Source organism: Podarcis gaigeae (assembly GCF_964106915.1).
Source record: "Podarcis gaigeae genome assembly, chromosome: Z".
In the NCBI taxonomy this organism is placed as follows: Eukaryota; Metazoa; Chordata; class Lepidosauria; order Squamata; family Lacertidae; genus Podarcis; species Podarcis gaigeae.
This window is the reverse complement of record NC_139691.1, coordinates 24,955,600-24,979,168: the sequence shown is the minus strand read 5'-3', so window position 1 is coordinate 24,979,168 and position 23,569 is coordinate 24,955,600. Positions and strand designations below refer to the sequence as shown.

General features: G+C 43.6%; 1 protein-coding gene across 4 annotated transcripts in view; it reads right to left on the bottom strand.

The window, feature by feature from the left end:
* Nucleotides 1–18,170, bottom strand: part of DCX (doublecortin) — a 114,504-nt gene extending 96,334 nt beyond the window's left edge. For 3 of the 4 annotated variants that reach the window (XM_083722430.1, XM_083722431.1, XM_083722432.1), the window contains exons 1-2: nucleotides 18,053–18,170; nucleotides 16,028–16,418 (exon numbers count right to left, since the gene is read on the bottom strand). In XM_083722430.1, coding sequence (XP_083578556.1) covers nucleotides 16,028–16,391 — 364 coding nt within the window. In that variant the 5' untranslated portion in view covers nucleotides 16,392–16,418; nucleotides 18,053–18,170. The remainder of the gene's footprint in view (nucleotides 1–16,027; nucleotides 16,419–18,052) is intronic. The other variant, XM_083722433.1, reaches the window with a different exon arrangement.
* Between the last annotated feature and the right edge of the window lie 5,399 nt (nucleotides 18,171–23,569).

Below are 23,569 nucleotides of genomic sequence, written 5' to 3'. Positions count from 1 at the left end.
TGCCCTGCCCTGGCCCCTAGCTCTCTCCTCATCACAGAGCAAATGACCTACATTCAAGTATTATTGTCATAGAGAAGGGTAGGGAACATCAGTCCCAGGGGGTGTATGTAGACCTCTATCCAGGGCTCTTCCCCATGCCACCTCCCTCAATCTTCTCTGCTCTGTGCTCTACTTAAGTGAGAGCTTTTGCCTGGCTGTAATCTGTCACTGAACCTTTGCAATGCCTCCTGCTTGCTGGGATAAAGAGATGTGAGTGTGCAGAACCTCTGCCTTTTGCCTGGCTGTGCAGAGGTAAGTGCCTATATCACTCTGCCTACTTTTCCCTCTGGTCCCACCCACCTTAGGCAGGACCTCAAGTTTTTCCTGTCATACACAACTGGTGGATTAAGGCAAGAATCTATTTCATAGAATATTAAGAGTTGAGGGGAGGCTTCTGGGCTGTCCAGATTAACCTCCTGGAGCTACTGCTGGAATTGTAGCTAAAGATGGATTTGTGATGGACCTTTAGCCAGTTCATTAACTTTGTATTTCAGGTGTCACAAGACTCTTTCAAGGGTTTTTTTGCCATAGCAGACCAGCAGAGAATTTCAGACCTCTGGAATCTCATAAACTTTGAGAGGGAACATCTAGGGAATGTAACTGATATCTAAATATCTGTTGATGCCTGAGATCTGCAGGTCGAGGACATCTTTTCAGCTGGAACTTGCTGGAACTCAGTTCTGGCCCCTCTCAGGTGGGCACCATTATCATTCTAAAAGAACAAGGGAGGTGTTCATGATGAGTTCCAGCACCTCTTTTTCTAGAAAAATAGCACCATGCAGATCTATTGTGTGCTATGAAATACATTAAAAGAACATGTATGTTTTCACATCAGCAGAGGATGAAACAGAAGACAACTTGTGTAAAATAAACCAATTGCAGCAGAAAGGAAAATATCAGATGAAAACCTGAGTGAATGTCAGAATAAATTAAGGCCCTTTTGTACATCCCTTCTGTGAACCCCAAATGCTGATTCGCATCATGATCTTCAGAAGGGAAAAAGAAGTCCATCTTCTGTAGCAAAAGATGAGCAGGTGTCACTGGATAAGGGATGCATTCACTTCTGCACTAGGTCCAGACAAGTCTTCATCAGCCTGGTTCCCTCCTGATATTTTGGACTACAATTATCCTTATTGAGGGTCACTAATTAATGCTGACTTCTTTTTACCTCACTGTTTCCTCAAAGCACCCTCCGCAAGAGCCTGTGTCCTTGCATGTCCTTAGGTGTTTACAGAAAGCTCAGGATGCTGAGTAGAAGCTCATTTCACTCAGCATATGGCAAGGTTTATAGCACAAGGAAGCCTTTAATAAGCTTAAAGCAAATGAATGAATAGCACTTACTTATTCCATTGTGTCTACAGCACTAATGCTCATACAACAGCATAGGTGAGCTGGTGTGGAGGAAATACATTTATATATTTAGTCATGTTCGTGTGTGTGTGTGTGTTTTTCTCCATCTTCAATCAAGCAAACCTTCCTTCTCCCTTTCTTCTTGGAGGGGGTAAAATCCGTTCAACATCTCTGCCAAGCTGCTAGGCTTTCCATAATGAACATTTTATTGTTGCTTTAATTGAGTCACTGTTGTTTCTGCTTGGATTTTACAAATGGAATTTTATGGAACTAAATTGCATATATTTTAAATCACTTCTGCTTGTAAATTTTCTTGTACAGGGAGTCGATGGATCAAGGCAATCAATCAATCAATCAATCAATCAATCAATCAGCACATGGTACTAGAATACCCTAATAGTATGTAAATTGTCAGTTCAGGAGAACTGGGAATCAAGTGGATTGGTGAGAATGAGTGACAAAAATACCCTTGAAGGGGAGTGGGAAATATGTGTCAACTTTCCCCCACCCACCCAATGATATTTACAGCAGAGACGTAATCCTATCCACGGACCATATGCAACACCATTCAAGATGTTGAAATTCTTTTACTACTCAGTGCAATACCAGAAGTGTAACAGGCAAGTCTGGCTTTGACAACTCTAAGTGGCTGTACCACGATTCAAGAAACACACCCTGAATATTATTGCAATGCTATAAACATTATGCTTCTGAGTACCAGTTGCTGAGAATCACAGGTGAGAAGAGTGCTGCTGTGTTCAGATTCTGTTTGTGGGCTTATCATGTAGGTATCTGGTTGGCCATTGTGAAAACAGGATGATGGACTACAGTGGTACCTTGGGTTACAAACACCTCAGGTTACAAACACTTCAGGTTACAGACTCTGCTAACCTGGAAGTAGTAGCTCGAGTTAAGAACTTTACTTCAGGATGAGAACAGAAATCGCATGTCGGCGGTGCGGCAGCAGCAAGAGGCCCCATTAGCTAAAGTGGTACCTCAAGTTAAGAACGGTTTCAGGTTAAGAACGGACCTCCGGAATGAATTAAGTTTGTAACCAGAGGTACCACTGTATATGGACTATTGGCTGATCCAGCAGTTCTCCCTATTTTTTTGTTTTGTTTTCTTTTGTTCCTAGCTTGTATGTAGCTAACCACTCAGACAACCAGACGGCTTGTCTGGTTAATAATAATAATAATAATAATAATATTAATAATAATGTTATTATTTATACCCTGTCCATCTGGCTAGGTTTCCCCAGCCACGTTAAAAACTTCCCGATACAGGGCTGCCTTCAGATGTCTCCAAAAATTGTGTAGTTCTTAATCTCCTTGACATCTGATGGAAGGGTGTTCCACAGGGAGGGCGCTCCCAAGAGATATTACCAAAACTCCTCCACCCTCCACATGCTCAGAAATCTGAGTCTTGGGGGACTATGACACTTACCTCCAATACAAGGCAAATGTATTTGGTTGTCTTAGATATCAGCTGAAAACCAGTTCCCCACTACAGTGGTACCTCAGGTTACATATGCTTCAGGTTAAGAAAGTTGCTTCAGGATAAGAACAGAAATCGGGCTCCAGCGATGCGGCAGCAGCAGGAGGCCCCATTAGCTAAAGTAGTGCTTCAGGTTAAGAATAGTTTCAGGTTAAGAACGGACCTCTAGAACGAATTAAGTACTTAACCTGAGGTACCACTGTACATGAATGATCCTACCTGACGTCTTTTTGTACATCTATGATGAGGAGAACATTTCTTAACGTTCACTTCTGCTATTATTGTTATTATTATTATTATTATTAACAAACCACCATCCCACGTTACATCCAAACTTGGGAGAAGCTGCAATCAACCTGTAGTATGTTCTGAAACCACTGTTTAAGCAAATCACTTATTCCTGAGTTTGGAGGTAACGGAAAATTATGGTTTGCTTAAAAGTGGAAGTTAAAGTTTCTGATCTCTTTTTGATGGTTTTTAAGAGGGGAGCAGGAGGGAGCATGCAAGCCATTCTATCACAGGTCCATTTGCAATATCATGGTTGCCTATTAGTCTGAATTGGCTTCGTGACTTTGGAATGATTGTCCAGCTTGTATTTCTATTCAAGTCAGAGGAGAAACCTGTTCCTTTTTCTCTCCTGCTTGATTTTTATGTTTTGAACTGCCTGTTTGGTTGAAGGATGGTATACAAATGAATGAATGAATGAATGTAGAAGCACCAGCTAGATGGGAAGGAAAGAGAGCAGAGAGTTAGAAGATAATGGCTGGGAGGAATTAGAGCTTATTAAATCTTGGCTGGGGAAATGGCTCATCTTAATGAAATCTGATTTGAGCCTGGCAGAACTCAAAACATTACTACTATTGGGTTGGTGATAGACTGCCTCCAGACCACTCTCAACCTAATTCTGCCCCACGGGAGATGGAGGAGATGAAGAAAGAGCAGACCTGGGGTCTGCATCTTTTCTTAGGATTTTCTAGCTTTTGAAAGGGAAAAGCACACTCTGATTATGACATAGTTATGACATAGTTGCGTACTGGTACTTCCCTTTTAAACACTGATAGCACCTGTGCTCTACAACCAGATGTCTCTGTTGTGTTGTTTTTAATGCTTGCTAAAAATGCTTTTGTTTAGGCAAGGCAGACATTCTTAAACTCTCTTGGTTTTATATATGCAGTAGAACCTCGGTTGTCAAACGGAATCTGTTCCGGAAGAGCTTTTGACTTCCGAAACATTCGACAACCGAGGCACAATGGGCTGTCGGCAATTTCAATGGAGAAAATGGAGAAACGTGCTTCAGAAGCTGGTTGACATCTGAGACGCATTCGAAAATGGAAGCATTCACTTCCAGGTTTTCGGCATGATTTCAGGTTCCAAATCATTCAGCTTCAGAGACCGAGGTTCCACTGTATACTGAGAGTTTTATTATGTTTGCTCACCTGCTTGTTTTGATAGTCTGTAAATCCTATTGGTATTTTCCTGTAAACATTTTTTACTATTTTATATAAACCTGGTCTTTTTCTTCCTGGGGATACTGAACCTCCCCCCACCCACATATTAAAAGTGTGGTGCTTACTGTAACAACTTCATGGTGAGTGCCATGTAAACCAATTGCAGACTTTTATTTTATTAAGTAGCCTATAAATTTTGTTACATATGTAAAAGCGCTGAAAGTTCAAGAGTTTTTCAAAAAAGACTGAGAGACCACATTTGCAGACTAACATTTCATGATAGCAAACCCATATTTCCCATGATGTATTCCAGAGGTGGGAACCCAAGACTCAGCTTTCACTTTACAGGAATTTACCATTTGAATGTGCTCCTCCAGGGCTCTTTATAGAAACTGAGGCTGCTGAAAAGGCCAAAGATTATTCTTGCTGTGAATCCTAGAAAACCTGCTCCCTGACTTGCAGGACTTTTGCCACCTGATCAAGGAAGGGAAGGCCTGGACTGACTCCAGCTACAAAAGCTGAGGCTGCTAAACAGACGCTTGGGCTGGGGTTTGGGTGGGGGTGGGGATTGCTGCTGTAATTGATACTAATTTTTTGTATCTTTATTTTAGATATTATGATTTATGTGGGGAAAAATCAATTTGGCTGTGTACTTTTTTTACTCATTGGTTATGACTACTTTTCTTATATTTCTAATTATGTATTTTTTCATGTGGTAAGCTGCATTGAGCATGGCTTTAACCATGGAAAGGCAGCATACCTATAAAATTATGTATGTATATATCCGGTGCTATTTTTCTAGAAAAATAGGTACTGGAACTCACCATGAACACCCCCCACCCCATTCTTTTAGAATGGCAGTGGCACCCACCTGGGAGGTGCCAGAACCTAGTTCCAACTCAGCCAACTCCTAGGGGACAAAGTCCCTTTGCCCCCACCCCCCAGTAAAATATTTGAAGGCCCCAAAAGTTTATAGGTATTGCCATTCAAATGGTGTGTGTGTCACACCTTGTGATCAATTATGCAGGACGGGGCTTACCTGCCCCCCTCCAACATTTTATTCGAACTGGCATTCTTGGTTCCGGTGAGTTATGGTCAAAAAGAATCCTGTATGTATATGTCCCCCCGGACTCTTCCTGGGCCACACCCCTCATCAGCCCTGCTTTGTGCCCTCCTCACACACTTTTGCACACCTATTGTGTGTCCGAGAACCGTAGTGATACCTCTTTCTTGCCTGGATGGAGTGATGTGTGTGACTGTAGAAGCCTGTGGTTTGTGGGTAGGCTTAGAAAAATAAGAGCCACCATAGGTACTTGCCCCTCAAAATGGCTGCCAATGAGGGAAAGAAGCCCTCTGGAGGAAAAGGTGTTAGTAAAGTCAATTAAATAACAGAGATGGAGTCAAAAGAGAGAAAGAAACGCTGATAACACTTTGCTGAGGAAAACCAAACAAAAGCTATATAACTGGAGGAGACATATACAGAGGGCTCTTGTCTTTCTTGCTTCAGGCCTCATACATAGCAGGGAGAAACTCAACCAAACATACAGATCAAGAACTCATTCATCAATCAGAGCACATGCTACCTCAGCAGCAAACATAATGGTACTCTGCTTGGTTGCTAAGCAACACCTCTACCTGCCCCCCTCTTCACTTGTGAATACTAACAGAATTAACCCTTTAGTTGCATATGGAATGATCTCTGCTGATGCAGCTCCAACAAAAAAGGGAGCTACAGACAATCTCACCTCATGACACATGTAACTGCAAGCGTGTGTGTGTTTGCCTCATGCACAGATTACTTTCACCTCCTGTAAAAAAATACATATTTTACACCTCAAACATGTTGCGTGCAAACTTCAAAAAAGCATCAGGTTCTGCATTGGCAATCAGTTCGATATGAACACTTCGTGTTGAGGCCATTTTGAAATTCAGCCATGAAAACTCATTTGAATGAATACTCTCCGGAGGGCAACGGCCAATTTCTCTGACTGTCAGCTGAGCTCTCTCCCATCATCCATTATGTGCCATACTTGGATTGCATTTCTCAGCTTTCCACTTTACAGGGATTTACAATTTGAGTGGGAATCACACATGTTTAGAACCCATCTGGAATTTCTCTACATCTGCCCTTTCCTCTGTCACCTGAACTTTAAATCAACCCACATAAGAAGGCTCTGAAACCCCCTAAAATATTGAGGTTTGAAATATTTCAAGCTTTGTCTTTCCTAGAGCCTCTGTCCTTGTTTGTACAAATCAATCAGACCCTCCAGGGACAGCTGCTAGCATAACAAATAATATAATATCTGCACAGCAGGGAGGGCATCCCCCCTGAGGGGGCACGACTGTATCCTTTTCAGAATGACACAAGCTGTTAGAAGGGGGGGGGCACCATACCATGCTGAAGCTAATTTAGCTAATATTTCTGGATTCTAGAAGTGTGTCTAGATAGAAAAGGGAATGTTTTGTGAATGTGCTGGGCTTTTAGAAAAGAGGTGTCCCTAATAATATACTATAGAAACAAAGGAGTACAGAAGTCAGATTCTGTGATATTTTGGAGAGACCACCAGCACTGCTTCCTATATAGACAATGCCACATGTGACTATAATTGCATCAATGCAATTAGGATGTATGCTTTTGTTATGTAAATGGAATGTTTGGGGAAGCCTCTGGACTGTGTGGGATGAGCAGTTTCAGTCTATCTCTCTCTCTCTCTCTCTCTCTCTCTCTCTCTCTCTGCCATGATCCAAACAAAAATCACTGCTCCTTTTGCATTTCAAGGGAAGTCTGCAAACAACAGCTTTGGGGAGCTACACAAGTCCATGAAAGGATGAGAAGAAGTTGAACACCCCACCTCTGATGGATCTGGGGCTGTTCAGGTTATGCTATTTGCATAACCAAACAAATGTGCATCCACACAAAATTAACATCAGATCAAGTTGAGCCCTAAGCTACAGACCTATTTACATGACTGCCTTGTTTGTCCATGAAAGGGGAAATGCATGGGAACAATGTGCCTAAAGCCCATACAATTTACATCTGAATTTTTCATGTGTGTGTGTTTTTCCTTCAAAACCAAGATGGAATGGACCTATGATTGAAGGCATGCAAAATTGACAGATAATTGGCAGTAGGCTGGTCCATCCATCCCTGCTGGTTGGATACAGTTCAGTTTGAATTGTCTTAAGAAAAATTAACTCATCATCTTAAGGTTTTGAAGGGGAGTACTAAGCCAATGGACTTTGCTGCCTGTTGGAGGGCTCTTGTGGTGCACATGAGCAAACAACATATGAAGCCACTTATCCCAGTGAAGTATGACTTTATTTGGCAATAACGATGGCATATGACTTCGCTTGACTGAGAGGTCCATATATTGCCCCCTTCACCAGACCCCACTTAACAGGAGTGCCAACTTGGCTCTGCGATCATGGGTGCCTGGGGCCATGGGTGCCATGCAGCATGCCTGGCCCTGGCACCAAACTTTGTGGATGCCTGCCCCCTTCATGGGAAATTTTGTGGGTGCTCGGGCACCCCAGGGAGTTGGCATCTATGCCGCTTAACAAGATAACAGCCCTCCTTTTCACTGGCTTCCTTATGCCTCCCTCTCTGTTATCTGCTTACACATTGATTTTCCACAAAGCCATTCCAGTGGCTGCTTTATTGGATTTTGGTTTTTTTATTTGGTGTGTTTAGCATTATTGTCCATAGGCGCCGACTCCATGGGGCCTGAGGGGGCCCGAGCCCCCTCAAAAATTCGTTTGGGGGCGCTCCGCCCCCCCAATAATTTAAAAAAAAATATTAGTTATATTATGCTTTGTAAAATCACAAAATTATGTTGGTATTTTTTATTTTCCTTGTTTGACGATAGTTACCTTTTAAAATACATTCAGTAATGAGTTAAAACAAAGCCACTCCCGATCTAGAGAGGGGGTGGGGTTGCGGGTTCTCGACCCATCAACAATCTCGCGGGGCTGGCGTCAGCCCCGCGAGAAGCGGGGATTCCCCCTAGCTCATTAATATTCACCGCCCACGGCGGCAGCCAATCGGCTGCCGCAAAGGGCGGGCCCTCACAGGTTCACTTAAGGTCGGGGCAGCCCGGGGCTCGCCCCTTTCGTTCCCCCAGCAGCAGCGGTTTGGAGGTCTTGGGCCCCCCCAATATTTTTTATAAGTCGGTATGGGCCCCGCCCCCCAATATTTTTTATAAGTCGGCGCCCCTGTTATTGTCGTATGATTTACTAGTTCTGTTGTCCTTTTTAAGGTTTCACTAATAAAATGTGTCAGTCATAAAATGAGTGAATAAATGAATGGACTCTGTTGAGTTGCTACTAGACCACAACCTGTAGATCCAACGTGGAGAACCTCTGGCCAACAGACCTATCACAGCCCACCAGACCTGTTAACCAAGCCCATGCATTTCGCCTAAAGCACATCCACTCCCACTCCCCCTTCTCCATTTCTCCCATTCTACAATGAGTTGGCAAAGCAGGCAACAGAGCTCTTTCACTTGAGGGATCCAGTCTTTGGGAGAAAAAAAAGTTCCCCAACCTTGTTCTAGATTCTGCCTACAATTTATAACATTACAGGGTGGAGTTTCTCACTTTGTTCATCTTCATATCAACCCCCCTGCAGGGGGTTGGACTAGATGATCTTCAGGATCCCTTCCAACTCTACAATTCTACGATTCTATGATCCTTTCATGCATCCTCCCACCCTGCACATCATGAGATGAAACTGAGATCCGGTTTGTCTACAGAAAGCAGGAGATACAAAAGGGCCAGTGGAAGAATCAGATGGGAGATGCAGCAGCTCCACCATCGCCCATTGCACTGGCATTTTGAAACCATTTAGTTTGGGACAAGGTAGCCTAATAAACCAATGTGCAAGGACAGCCAAACCTACTGTGCAAAGGACTTCGTTTTCCTCATGGAAGCCTGTTTTCTTCTAGCATTCCTGATGCATGAACCTTGCCCCAAACCATGAGCAAGAAAGTCACTCCCTGAAATGAAATGCATTGTGCTATAACTACTACATCAGGTGCAAATGCTGGCAATATATCATAGATCATAGCCCATTAATGTCTATTTTCATTTCTAGCTAGCCTTCAGCAAACTCAAGGAAGCACGGCTGCTCACTCTGCTGCCGACAGCCCTTGCAGGCATTAAATATAGCATTGGCATTCACATTCCCAGAGTCATAGAATTATTTCACTGAGTTCTCTATAGCTACCTATGCCATTCTAGCACCCTCTAGATGTTTTGGAGTTGTAGTCCAGAACATCTGGAGGGCACCAGGATGAGAAACGGGCCTAGTCGTTCTGGGCATTCTGTAGCCCTGCTGTCAAAAGTCCTATAACACCTTTTACAAAGTCTGCATACAGAACATAGGATTTTACCTAGCAGTACAAATGTTGAACGTACTAGGTACTATGTCAATTATGTTTCAAACTACAGTTTTACAGAACTTTCAGAGAAACCAGATTATGCTTTACTTTGATCCATCAAGCTCCATCTGAACTCTTCAGGAGATCAATGACTATGAAACTGGCCAGAACATAAGAGGCTGGTATTCAGAGATTCTATTAATGTGACCATTTTTGCAGTGACAAATGAGAAGGCAGAAAAAGCACATGTGTTTGCATAAAATGTGCATGTGCTGAATCGTAATTACAGGTGTAAATTTAGAAATAATGATTCTAATTTAAGCAGAAGTACAGTACATAGGAGGGGAGATTGAGATCAGGTGACCTATAGGCTTTCTCAATCTGCTCTCCAGGCATTAATGATTGATGGGTAACTTCAAGGCTCCTGTTCTCTTTTCTTTGCTTCTACATATTTATTCTTAAACCTGACTTGGAGTAGGCAGTCCTTCAAATAAGGACACCTTCAGATAGTCGAATCAGATGCTTCACCCACTTTTGCCTCTGGTCACACCCACCACTTCCATGTGATCCCCAAAAGTTTCCCCAGGAGAGAATGTGATCCTCAGGCTGAAAAGGTTTCCTTACCCTCAGAGTAAAGGTATCTGTCTCTTCCCACTCCGATGCCAACTGGGTTGTTGAACATAAAATTATTGTACAGTCATACCTTGGATCCCGAATGCCTTGTGTGTCGAACATTTTGGCTCCCAAACGCCGCAAACCTGGAAGTGAGTGTTCCGGTTTGCGAATGTTCTTTGGAACCTGAACGTCTGATGCAGCTTCTGCAGCTTCTGATTGGCTGCAGGAGCTTCCTGCAGCCAATCGGAAGCCATGCCTTGGTTTCGAAATGTTTGAGAAGTCAAACGGACTTCCAGAACGGATTCCATTTGACTTCCGAGGTACGACTGTAATCTCAACCAAAGCCAATGGTCTTCTGCTTCTGGACCAGCCCCTGCTGCCACATACTGCCCACCTGAAATGTTTCTGTAATGTGGCTCTTGTTCTGAAACAGCTTCTCCATCCCTGAAATAGAGGACTGTCCCCTGTTAAGCAGGACCAAAGACACCCCAAGTCTGATTTGGGCGATCCTAAAAAGTAGCTACTGATAAATTTCCCTTCTCAATTAATGTATCTAATCCCTTTTAGAGTATTATCAGCTAATGATTAGTATCACATATTTTGTAGCAGGATATCCCACAACTTCATTATAGAATTCTTTACCACCGGGTGCAAAACCTTGTTCAGCAACTATTGTTTTTTGGGGGTGGGGGCCATACTTGGAACCGAACATTTCTCAATATTAGCTCCACCTACTGAAACACCTCCGCGCATGGTGACACAAGCACAGGGTTCTAACCCTCTTTCTCATCATGTGAACAGTAATAGAGGTTACGGTTCCTGCATTTGAGGGGGTTGGACTAGTTGGCCCTTGGGGTCCCTTCCAACTCTACAATTCTATGAGGCTTTGACAAAGCTTTTTGTATTTCAGTAGATCCAGGCAAAGTGCTGTTAGAAAGCAGGGTGTGTGCTTAATGAAGGCTGTGTTTTGGGACTGGATTGAATTCTTCTGGACCTGTGCCTGGAGTAACCAAGAGAGGCAAATCAGTTTGCCAGATTTCCCAAGCACATCATAGGGGTACCTGCATGTTACATCATAGGGGTACCTGCATGTTACATTCAATGAGTGTACTGTCTATGTTCAACAAATATTTGAACTGTATATTCATACACATGTAACATTAAGTGTATGGGCATTCTCTGTGTTAGACAATAGATGAACTGTACAAATAAACAAAAACACACATTTGTACATGTGTAGAGAGGCAGCTTGTACCTGTGCATGGTATAATATGTGAACAACTCATTGCATTTAAATACCAGGAAAGATAAATGAAATGTAGACATTTAAGTGGTGTTTACATGTTACATTCAACAAATGTACAGTTTGTGGACCTGTGCACAGAAGAGTTGAACTGTACAAATCAACAAGCAATCATTGTTTCATACAAACCTGTATAATCTTAGCTTGCACCTACACCCAGTGTAATATATTTGACTGATTTAACAAAATTTATACACTTCTTGATTGCAGTAAAGCCACTAAGCACTTGGAAAGAAATATTTAAATTATTACAAATCAGTTCAAAACAATTAAAAACAATTCAAAATAATTAAAATTAATGGAAAAAGAGATTAAAGCACACCAACATCTATATGTCTGTATAGGCTTGCCTAAACAAATGTGTGATGTGTGAACAAGCCTGTCATAGCCATATCAAAGTATCAAGCATAAGCAGTACTTTTCAGGGATTGGAAATAAAAATTAGAATCATAGAATTGGAAGGAATGCTGAGGGTCATCTAGTCCAACCCCCTGCAGTGCAGGAATCCTGCCCATAGCCATCCCTAGGCAGGCTCAAATCACCAGCCTCTGGTTTAGCTACCCAACCTCCAGATTTCAAAAGGAGGCTATCGAAGAAATAGTGAAGCTGCTGAAGAAAGCATATAGCGTTCTGCTAGAATGGGAAACAAAAGATGAGGAGGTCAAAGCAGTTCTGATCAAATGGGCACAAGATATAGGACACAATATACAATTTGAGGGTTGGGAAAAGCTGTAGAAGGTGGACTTGAAATTTACAGATTATTCTCTTTTGAAAGAAAATTACCTAAAAAGGATGCATAGATGGTATATTACACCAGTACAAATGGCAAAAATGTACAAAACTGGGTCAAATATATGTTGGAAATGTAAATAAAAAGAAGGTAACTTGTATCATATGTGGTGGAAATGTAGAGAAGTTAAAAAAAATTGGGAGATGATATATAATGAATTGAAAAAAAATGTTTAAAATGACATTTGTAAAGAAGCCAGAAGTGCTTTTGTTAGGGATTTTAGGACGAGACCTGCCAAGAAAAACAAAGAATGATTGATAATTGTTTTGTTAAAATGGTTTAATATTTTTTAAATAAAAAATAAAAAAATCACCAGCCTCCTGGTTAACAGCCAGATGCAGTGACCCTTTACACCACAAGGCTTCCACACAAATGCCCCCACGTGTGCGTGTGCACTTGTGCATGTGGACAAATATGAATATATAATTGCAGGGGTAAAACAACTCATCCTGAGCTTGTTTGAGGGTATTGTTCCATTGTAACTATAGCAGCAAATCCACGTTGTCTCCTCCACCCACCCAAAATCCCATATGAGTTTTTAGTAGTAAATCCTTGTGGCTTTATGATTATGATTTTAATTATCTCAGTAGCATCATCAGTATACATGGGACTTTACTGAGTAGCAATGCAAACACATCAGCTCCCTGCCCCAAGTAGATTCCAATTTGATTTTGCCAGAAAGTTTGGGCGGGGGGGGGGAGGATCAAGAGAACCATAGAATCATAAAGTTGGAAGGGAAGAGAAGAAAAGACAGATAAGGCACAGGTAACAAAGATAGAGGGGAACAACTGCAGTGGCTTTGCTCCAGCTATTTTCAAACTTCATTATCCCCACTCTTCTCAAAGACACACAAATGTACATGTACAGTTGAGTTTATTCTCTTTCTTTCTTTTTCTGTAGTGCAAAGATGTTGCTTCCTAAGAGAGGAAGGCAGAGCAGGAGTCATATGTGTTAACAAAAAGCCAGGAGGCAAGGTGAATGGGGAAAACACTTGGATTTCTGCTTTAAAGATGGAACTCAGGTGCTGAAACAAAGCATGAAGACTTACAGCAGCCTCAGTAGCATCAGCAGCCACCGCAACTGAATGTTGCCCTCTTCATGTTCAATGCACATCAGTTTCCTGCCTATGGCAAAATGGTAACAAAGCAGGCCTGGTTGATTGCTGACACCATGATGTCATTATTGGAAATCCTAGCTTCAGGGACAGCATTTCCATGGGATGACATCATTCAAGATGGCAACTCACTGGCTTAAAGACAAGTGGCAGAGTACCTCTGCAACTTAAGAGTACATGGAAATGTTGCCTGAGAGGGATGAGAAGCAACATGGGATTTAACCTTTGCATCTCCAGGCACACAATGAGCAGAAATCTATTTGTGCATCCACCTTGACAAACAAAAAAGGTAGCAGCTGTGGACACAGATATCCAGAATCTCCACCTTTAGAAAGGACTGGAACCATACAATCAATGCTTTTAAAGATGCTTATTTAGATATACATACTAGGAACAAACCTTTCATTTGCCTCTCAGATATACCATGGAGAGTGGCAATCTTTTTTTAAAAAAGAGGATGACTCCTCACTTTATCACAAAATACGACTCTGCAGGAATCTCCAAACTCGCCATGGAACGCTGTGAGAAATATTAGACATGCCAGACTCTGCTGCATCACCATGCCTGAATTCCCTCTTTTAGTCAATCTCTCTATCCATTCCTGCCTCCTTTTAACAGGCATAGCACTGCAAACATTCCTCCTCCGCCCCCTTTCATACTCCAACTGCCCCCTTTGACAGATCCACACCCACATCTACTACACCTCTCTCACTTCAGCAGACACACCTTCCCCCTGGGGCATCTCCATGTAGCTTCCCTTCTGAGCTGCCACAGATGCACCTTACAGAGACACTGAACACAGTCGCCCCAAACAAAGGGACACACCCTGCAGTCACACTGATGCACATGGATGGCAAATCCTGTGGTTTTCACCCCCTTCAACCTTGTTCCCCCCACCCCACATGAAAAAACGTTTTGCAAAGCCACAGGTACTGGAAGCATGAGAAAGCTCAACTTGTATTATAAAACATTTTTTAAAAAATTGTTGCAGTAATGAAGAGCAATAAAAAAGCATCCTTTAGCACAAATGATAAACTAAAGATCACATCAGCAATGTGTTTTTATTAAATCATCTTAAATAATCTTACAAGTTTTAAGGCAATCTACTTTGTGTTTTTTGCATGACTCACAATGTGAGGTTTGGGCATTTGGAGTTGGTGACTTTGCATGCTGCAGTCACTGAGTCACATTTACAGACCGGCGACTCTGCACAACTATGCCTCTAAGGAATGGCTACATAAATGCATGCATATACCTTGCAGAACATAGTGCAAATTGTTCACACGCACCCTACCGAGACACAGCTTCACCCAGACACACCCATGTGGAATAGCACTTTCCACAAATCCTCCAACCACATGGATACACATTCTTATTCACAGTCGCTCCTACAGAAATCCTGGGCACACCCCCTTTAATACAAAGCAGAAGCACTGATGCATTGGGTACAAGGCGGCACAGAGAGTGATATTGCAGACATGGTCCTGAGGGAATACTCAGAACAGCTTCTCCTCCCCACTCCAAATCAACACACAGACATAATCCCAAATGGCATAACAGAAACACCATGCTTTCTAGTAATATTTCCGGCACAAGAACATGCATCCTGCAAATATACTGGGTATGACTACTTATGTGCACACATGCTCTAAACATAGACATGGTCCTTAATGCCCTCCATATGATGCTAGTTGCCCTGTACACATACCACCCTCAGGCAACCTCACTAATGACCCACAAAAGGACATCCCCATGGACAGACTGAACATAATACCCAAAAGCCATAAACAGACAAAACCAACATACGAATTGTTATGCACATATTTGAATACCTGGCACCTTTCCCCCTCCTTCCCCAAATGAACTCAACTTCAAATGCATATACATGCAAGCACACCCAAGCACAGACATAGTACAGAAACACGCCCACAATTTGTACAGAAATCATGCAAATACACTGTGCATTGAGGACCCCCCCCCCCCAGAACATCATTTAAATGATGGGGAGAAAAGTCCTTATTAAACAACCAGTGGAGAACTTCCTACTCCTTTTAATAGGCACTGTTTTTCTTCTCAGTCCCTGTAGGAACTGAGCACATGATTTGCATGTGTGTCCAGTCTTCTGTGAAGTGGTATCAGAAAGGGGGGCTGAAGGGAGACATCCACCTGAGACCATGGAAAGCTACCACCCATCAGATATTGGGCCAGATGGATCAACAGTCTGGAATAAAGGCAGCTTCACAGGATCCATACCCAAGGTTCTGAATGAATTCTATTGCCATTCATGAAAAAGAACCCATGGATGAAATGCTGCTTCTTTTAACAATCCTGTGAACCAGGCCCTTGCCATTCATATACTGGATCATGACCCATGCTCCTCTAATGAGGGCTGAAGTAGTGGGACTCCTGTGTGTTGCTTTCTAAGCTGATCATGCCTCTTCCACACACCCATGCCCTCCCTGCACCAGCAAGCAAGCATTGTTTCCTACTAATTACCTTCTTCCAGCTCATCCATGCTCCCAATCTTTCTGGTGCCATCGATGGTGTAAATGTAGCGAACTCCCTGAGGCAGGTTAATGTTATCAGACAGAGACCGAGTCAGGTCAGCAAGCAAGGCGTCAAAGCTTCGGAAGCGGTCTCCGGAAACAGCGTACACAATTCCCTTGAAGTAGCGGTCCCCGTTGCGGTAGAAGCGCACCTTCTTGGCTTTCTTCTCATTGCTCAGCGCTTGCAAGGTCCTGGTCCGGTAGAAGCTACAGTGGGCACTGTGAGTGGGGCTAGGCAGGCCATTCATACGGGAGCCTCGCATGTTTCTGGACGCCTTATCTCTTTCGTCAAAGTGTCCAAAATCAAGTTCCATAGCTCGGTGAGCCCTAGAGGTGTAAAGCTGAGGCAGAGGAGGAACAGGAGAAGGGAAAGATGCAAAGGGAGGAATTAAATGAGTCAACCCAATAACTGGCAATTGGTGGTCCTGGATGTGAAAAGAAACCCACACTTTTGCTCTTATGTTTTACTTCCCCTGGAGTAACACCATAGAAGGTTTCTTCCTTGTATGTGGGGGTGTGGTTCAAGTGCCGGGAAGGGTGGGTGTACTCTAGGCAATACAATGGAGCAGACTTAGTAATATGCAACCAATTGCATGGAGTTGCCCCCAGAGATTCTAAGGATCCCTTGCTATATCTGGCTTAGTAGGTGAGACTGGGACAGAAATGTCCAGGGTTGCCATTTAAGAAAGCAAGCCATCCACAAACTACTAAAGACCAGTGAACAGAAGTTCACTGCAGTGTAGTTGGGGCTGCAGACTGAAGGCAGAAAAAAAGAACTTCGGCTGGTAGGTGGATACAAGGAAGTGACAGACTAAGCAACCCTGAGGGATTAAGCATCCCAAAGACTGAACCACCAGCTCCATTTGCATGGTTTTCAACATGCCCATTCACCGATGGGGCAACAAGCTGAATCACAGGGCTATGTCAAATGGGGGACTATAAACTGAAATGGCTGATAAACCAGGAAGACATCTAGCTAGGAATCCAGATCTAGATAGGATCTAGCTGTGACCAGTCCCTCAGATACCTCCTCTGATCTACCTATCAGTTTCAGATATTAGAATCTGGGAGGCAGTGGGTGGGAATCCCTGACATTCAAATGGCATTGGAATAAGTTTATGTTAAATTGCAAGATTTCCCCCTGCACAGTTAATCTGCTGCATCATCTAATCAGGAAGAGGGGTTTTTTTATCCCCTCCCCCACACGCCTTCCCTCTTAATGAAGCATTTTTTAATTGCTGAAGGTATGTGCATCACACCACTACAAGCGCACCTTTCATTGTTCAGAGGCTGCGGCGTAGTACTACTATAGGAAGAGGGAGCGGACAAGAGAGTCAATTGAATTTCTGCAGCGGAGCGGAGAGGGGGGCGGGCGGAGGAATGACAGAAATAATCTTGAGCATGAACTAAGACACAAGAGAGTGTATCCTCTTGCAATGGAAAACTCCAAACCAGAAAGAAAGCTCTGGGTGACTGGAAACCTTATACCGCTACCATTTGGCTGTGCAGGGCTATTAACATGCAGCTCACATCTTCTCATCACAGATTCACACAACAGAAATGGGATTAAAGCCCTAGACTCAGCAATCAGGTACAAATCCTGGAAAAAGCTGTTGCTTTCCTTCTGCCTCTCATCCGGCTAGCCAAACCCTGTCCCTTCATTCATTCTCTTCAGTGCCAGTGACCTGTCTCTGACCCTATTGTCACTGTTGGGTAGCAAAAGGAGTTTACATTCCCACTAGCCTATCTTCCTTTCTCCAAGTTTAAGAAAATGCTCCCCCCTGCCAGCACTTAAAGACGCTCACAGGTCCAGGAACGATGTTCTGAAAACAATGCAATCTCAGCACAAGTTTTGCAGTCAAGAGATTTTTGTTGGGAGGCATTGTTCACTTGCAATGCGAGGTCTTTCTTCCCCCCTCTCTTGTGCATCTGGCATCTGTTACTTTCTGCCTGGGAAAGCGTAAGCTCTACTCACCGGTTTTTCAGCTCGCAGGGTGGAGATGCTAAGAGAGAGAAACCCAGCCACACTCTGTCTTTGTTGTCTGAGCTCCAAGCAAGAAATTCCTGCCAGTTTGGCTAGGACTCCTCCTAGGTCCTAGTGCCTTGAGTCACACACACACACACACACACACACACACACACACACACACACGCACACCCCTTCTGCAAAGTATTTTTGTGTCAGTGGGCTTGCTGCTCATGATGGATTGACTTACTAAAATTCTCCCTCTCCAAACTTAACAGAGGAAAGAGAGCATGATTCCAGATTTCATTTCCTTAAGCAGATGAAGAGGGCTGAGTGAGCTACATCTTGACTGCATTGTTCACTATGTTCCAAGGCAAACCTCCCATTGTCTCTACTTGTCCTAATGACCTTCCAGACCCAGCTGGAATCAGCCAACATTTGATTTATGCCACAGTGCTGCGAATTTGCAGATGCAATGAAGGTGTTAAGTCTTGTAAGCTGAATTTCTGATTCCTGTTGAAAATCACACTTGCCTTGTGGACTAGGAGGGGGAGGTTGTGAGCAAATGATGGCATAAGCTGACGCTCCCCGGCCACACTCATGAACAGAATCTGCCCACAGGGCTGGGAACAAGGAGGCACTTTGTTGGAATGATTTTTAAAGACCACAACTTCATCCATTATAAACAACAGATCTGCAATGGGATGGCCTCCTCTGATTAAAAGCAGCTCCAAGCCCACAGTATGGGTAACTATTTAGGTTGCAAAGGCATGCCTTAGGCACCTGCCAACAGCAGCACCTTTTAGAGCAGGCGTAGCAGCCAACAGGGTGTCCAATGTGGTGATATTAGACTGTGACTCCCATCAGCTTTAGCCAGCATAGCCAATAGTCAGGAATGATGGGTGCGGGAGTCCACAACTTCTGAAGGGTACCAATATTGATGACCCCTGGTTTAGGACAACCCATTCCTGTTTCTGAGTTCAATCCCTTACTATCAGCTCCTCTAAGCCACACCTCCTTGAGATAACTTCTTACATACTTCCCCTTAGACCAGAGGTCAGCAAACTTTTCAGCAGGGGGCCGGTCCACTATCCCTCAGACCTTGTGGGGGGCCAGACTATATTTTGAAGGGAAAAAATGAATTCCTATGCCCCACAAATAACCCAGAGATGCATTTTAAATAAAAGCACACATTCTACTCATGTAAAAACACCAGGCAGGCCCCACAAATAACCCAGAGGTGTGTTTTAAATAAAAGCACACATTCTACTCATGTAAAAGCATGCTGATTCCTGGACCGTCTGCAGACCGGATTTAGAAGGCGATTAGGCCAGATCTGGCCCCCAAGCCATAGTTTGCCTACCCATGACTTAGACCCTGTGGAATTGTGTGGTTGCTAAGGTAAGTCCTCCATTCACTGCTTCCACCTGCCCTGCTCCAGGCCTCCATGTCCAGGAGTCCTTTTTACCAGCATTGAGTTCCAAGGACAGGGCCTTCTCTGTGGTCGCCTCTGTATCTCTGGAATGGCCTCTTCAGGGAAATTCACATGACCCACTCTATTAAACTTTGGGGAAACATTCAAAAAGACCTGGATTCAGCCAGATCTATGCTTGTTTTATTTAATAACCGCTTTATTTCCTCCTGTTATTTTATTGTTTTTGATGTTTATTTTTTTCCTGCCATCCTAAATTTTAATGTTGTACTGTAGCCTCTGCCTCAACCAGCACCGCCATGCTGGCTGGAGCTGATGGGGGATGTAGTCCAAAACATCTGAAGGGGCAACCACAGTGGGCTGAAGTGGGTGCGAAATGGTTACTCAGTCCCAACAGCTGTTCAGGTACCCCCATACCATGTCTTTGTTTGGGTACATGGGAGCGAATAGGAATTGCAAATGCATCTGGGGGAAAGAGGCTGGGCTATTCTACGGACAGTCCAATGTCCTTTCAATTGGTTCCATCCTTCATTGTGGACCCACCTCCAGTGGTGGACCTTGGGGTCTCAATTTCAACAATGCCCTATGCGGTACCCCCAACCTCTGTTGCTCCAGCCGAAATAATAGTTGTGGTATCCCCTGCGGTGCAACCTCTCAGTGTGACTGAACTGGGGGGGGACACCCCTAAATCCACCTTTGCTGCCTCCCCTTAATGTCAATCAAGACAGGCCCTGTTTACAAGTGTGAGTGATGTCACATTGCTTGCTTCTGAATGGTCACAGGCACAGCTGACCAGGCGATGCTAACTACTTGTACCCCACCCCCCAAATTGCTAACTTCAATTTTCAAAAACAGATGTCTAAATTTCAATTCCAAGTATACGTAATCTTGGATTATCTTTCTCAAATACAAAAGAAAATGTTTTAGCACACAAATGACTTTTAATCATCTTGTTAATTATGGTGTTAAAATTCAAGGCTCTTAAAAGTTTCAATTTCATACACACCAGAATTGCAATTTGCATGGCTTTTTCTTAGGAAATTTGGTCACCAATTCCTTCAAGCCAAGTACTGATGCTCTGGCATGTTCAATTGATATTGTTTAGGGTTGCCATGCATCTAGAATTTCCGAGACATAGCCGGTATTCAGACCTCCTAAACAACATCTGGGCGGATGTATGGCATGTCAGAAATGTAGATTTTGTGTCCGGATTGCTTCACTTTTTGAAATATGGCAACCTTAATATATTTGCCAAGCCAGCAAGTCTCTTTTACTACACAGTTGAGCATATGTAAGTTTCTATTTCCCACTGTGCATCACTGGTTTCCCTAAATTCTTGCAGGCCTTAAGTACTGTATATATTCAGTAGATTTGTTGTTGTTGATACTCTACATATCACGCAGGAGCCAAATTACATTGTAGCTGTTGGACTCTCCCTTGAACAGATCGTATGGCCCATGACTAAGACAGCATCGTAGAAACTTACATCGAATTGTGGCTGAACAGGGTTCCACAAAGTCAGAAAAACAAATTAGCTGAAAAAGCCTCAAAAACAAAAATGCAAAATAAATAGCAAAAACAAAAGCATCAAACTTAATCTGTTCCGGAAGTCCATTTGACTTCCAAAATGTTCTAAAACCAAGGCACAGCTTCTGATTGCTGCAGGTGCCCCAGAAACAAGAGCTGACAGCTGCATTGGACATTTGGCTTCTGAAAAACATTTGAAAACTGGAACACCTACTTCCGGGTTTTCAGCGTTTGAGAACCAAGGCAGTTGAGTACCAAGGCGGTTGAGAAGCAAGCAGTGGCGGAGCTTCATGCTCTGGCACTGGGGGGCAGAGAGCAGGCAGAGGTGGGGCTGGCATGCATCCTGGGGGCAGGGGCACTGCCCGCAGGGGCATGGTGCGCATCCTAGGGGCATGGCACATCTCCTGTGGGGGTGTGGCGCCTAGTGCCGCTGGGGGGGGCAGCAGTGATGGCACCCCATCGGGATCGTGCTGCCGGGGGCAGTGCGCTCCCCCCGCACTCCTCTTCCTCCGCCAGTACCACTGTAACAGTTTTGCTTTGTTACGGAACTGTGTCTTTTGGGCCTAGAAACTGTCATGTCATGCTAATTCTCATTCACACTAGTGGATGTGGTATGGCACAACAACATTGCATTGGACAACATCGCTACTCCCCAACACTTTCTGCATGTAAGTGTTTCTGTTCCCCCATGATTCCCTTATGATTTCCCCATGAAAATAACTTTCACAATTGTTGTCACTTTACTCCCATGATTTTCTCAGTTAAGGGGGCTGCAAATGCATTTTTTTTCTACAGTCAAATATCAGAGTCAGAGTCAGCCCTGGGGCCACCAGGATGAACCCAGCTAGTGCCTTGTTGGAGGCTCACATAAGATAATCTGATGCTTGTTGGGACACTAATGGGCCTCAGTGATGATGCTGTCCCTGATTACATCACTTTTCGCTGGGTAGAGGGAAAAGGCGGTTTTGTGAAGCCATCATTGCTTAATGACTTCAGACATGGCCAGTGACTGAGGCACTGGAATTGCAGCCATTTCCCTCCCATCAATAAATTCATTTAGATAAAAAGGTAGGTTAAATTTAGTTCCTTGAATCCAATTACCTAGCCTAAATGAAGGAAACGCTCTGTCCACCAAGCAGTAGCAGAGAGTCAATGTTTACCCTGAGCAATTAAATCTGGCTAAAAATATATAGCTGCCCTGTTCCTTGAGATTTCCTTCTCCCCCACCCCCACTCCTTTGTTTGGAAAAGGGCGATGAAAGAAAATATGGTTACAAGCAGCCATAATGGAAACTCCTGGTTTGAATCTCACTGCACCACATCCACAAAGTCTCTAGGTGCCCATTGACAATGTCCTGCCTTCTAGACATAACTTTATGTCTGAATTATGGAGCTGATGAATGAGATCCAACATTAGTCATACACAGAGTATACCCATTGAAATCAACATTTACTTCAATGAGTGTGTTTGATTTACTAAAATAAATTGAACAAACCAAGGTAAACTGTACAAAGCGTTAGCATTCAAAAGTGCCGTATGAATGCCAAAGGCAGGGCCAGCCTACCCATGGGTCTACTCTGAGTAGCTGAATACAACTCCTAGTTTCTACTTGAGGGGTTCTGCAGCAAAGTTCTTCAACTCTGTGCCCCCAGATATTGTTGAACCACAATCCCCATAATCCTCAAACAGTTTAGCCAATAGCCAGGGATGATAAGCATTGTTAATCCAACAGCCTCTGGAGACCCACAGTTGAATAAGGATGCTCTGGGGCACAGGCAATTAGAATGCATTCACACGTGAGCCTTGCATAGCAGTGACTTCACCTGGTCCTTCATCTGGCCCAGGAATGACCAGAGATCAGAAAACAAACATGCAGTAACTGGATCAGATATATTGCTATGGACTGGCTGGATGCAAGAGTGGTGGGAGGCACCAGCTGGCAACCACCAAGGGAAGAAAGCTCAGAGCCAAGGAGTTGGTGGTGGGATGAGTGGTCAGAGGGGGACGAGGGAGCAGAAGATGTCAGAAGCTGAAAAGGTAACAGGGTTTAGTGAGCAGGAAGAGGCTGGAGCAGAGAGCAGTCCAGAACCAGAGGCAGAAGAGGAGGCTGCAGAGGAGAGGGCCAAGAGACTGAAATGAGGCAGGCTGCTCTAGACTATATGTTCCATAACCCCTGGCCATAGCCATGCTGTCTGAGCTGATGGGAGCTATAGAGCAACAACATTCATGTTGGCAACTCCAGATATAAAAAAATGAATTGAGTCTTTAGACTGTGGTCCAAGAAATTTCCAGCTGCTCAAAAATATTATGAGGATATTTTATCACCTCATATTAACTCTGAGATGGTGCCCAGTTATTTCATTTGTATATTCAAATCACTGTGTTGCAGCAGAACACAGATAGCTAATGGCTAATTTGTTGTAGGACGTAGGACATCGCTAGCTAACTGCTAGAAACAAGAACATCTGGCGTGAATGGAAACTTGGAAATGTAAGAATTCAAAAACTATGCTGATGTGTAAACAGGCTTATTTCTAACATGTATAGGAAGTTGAGAGCTATTCATCT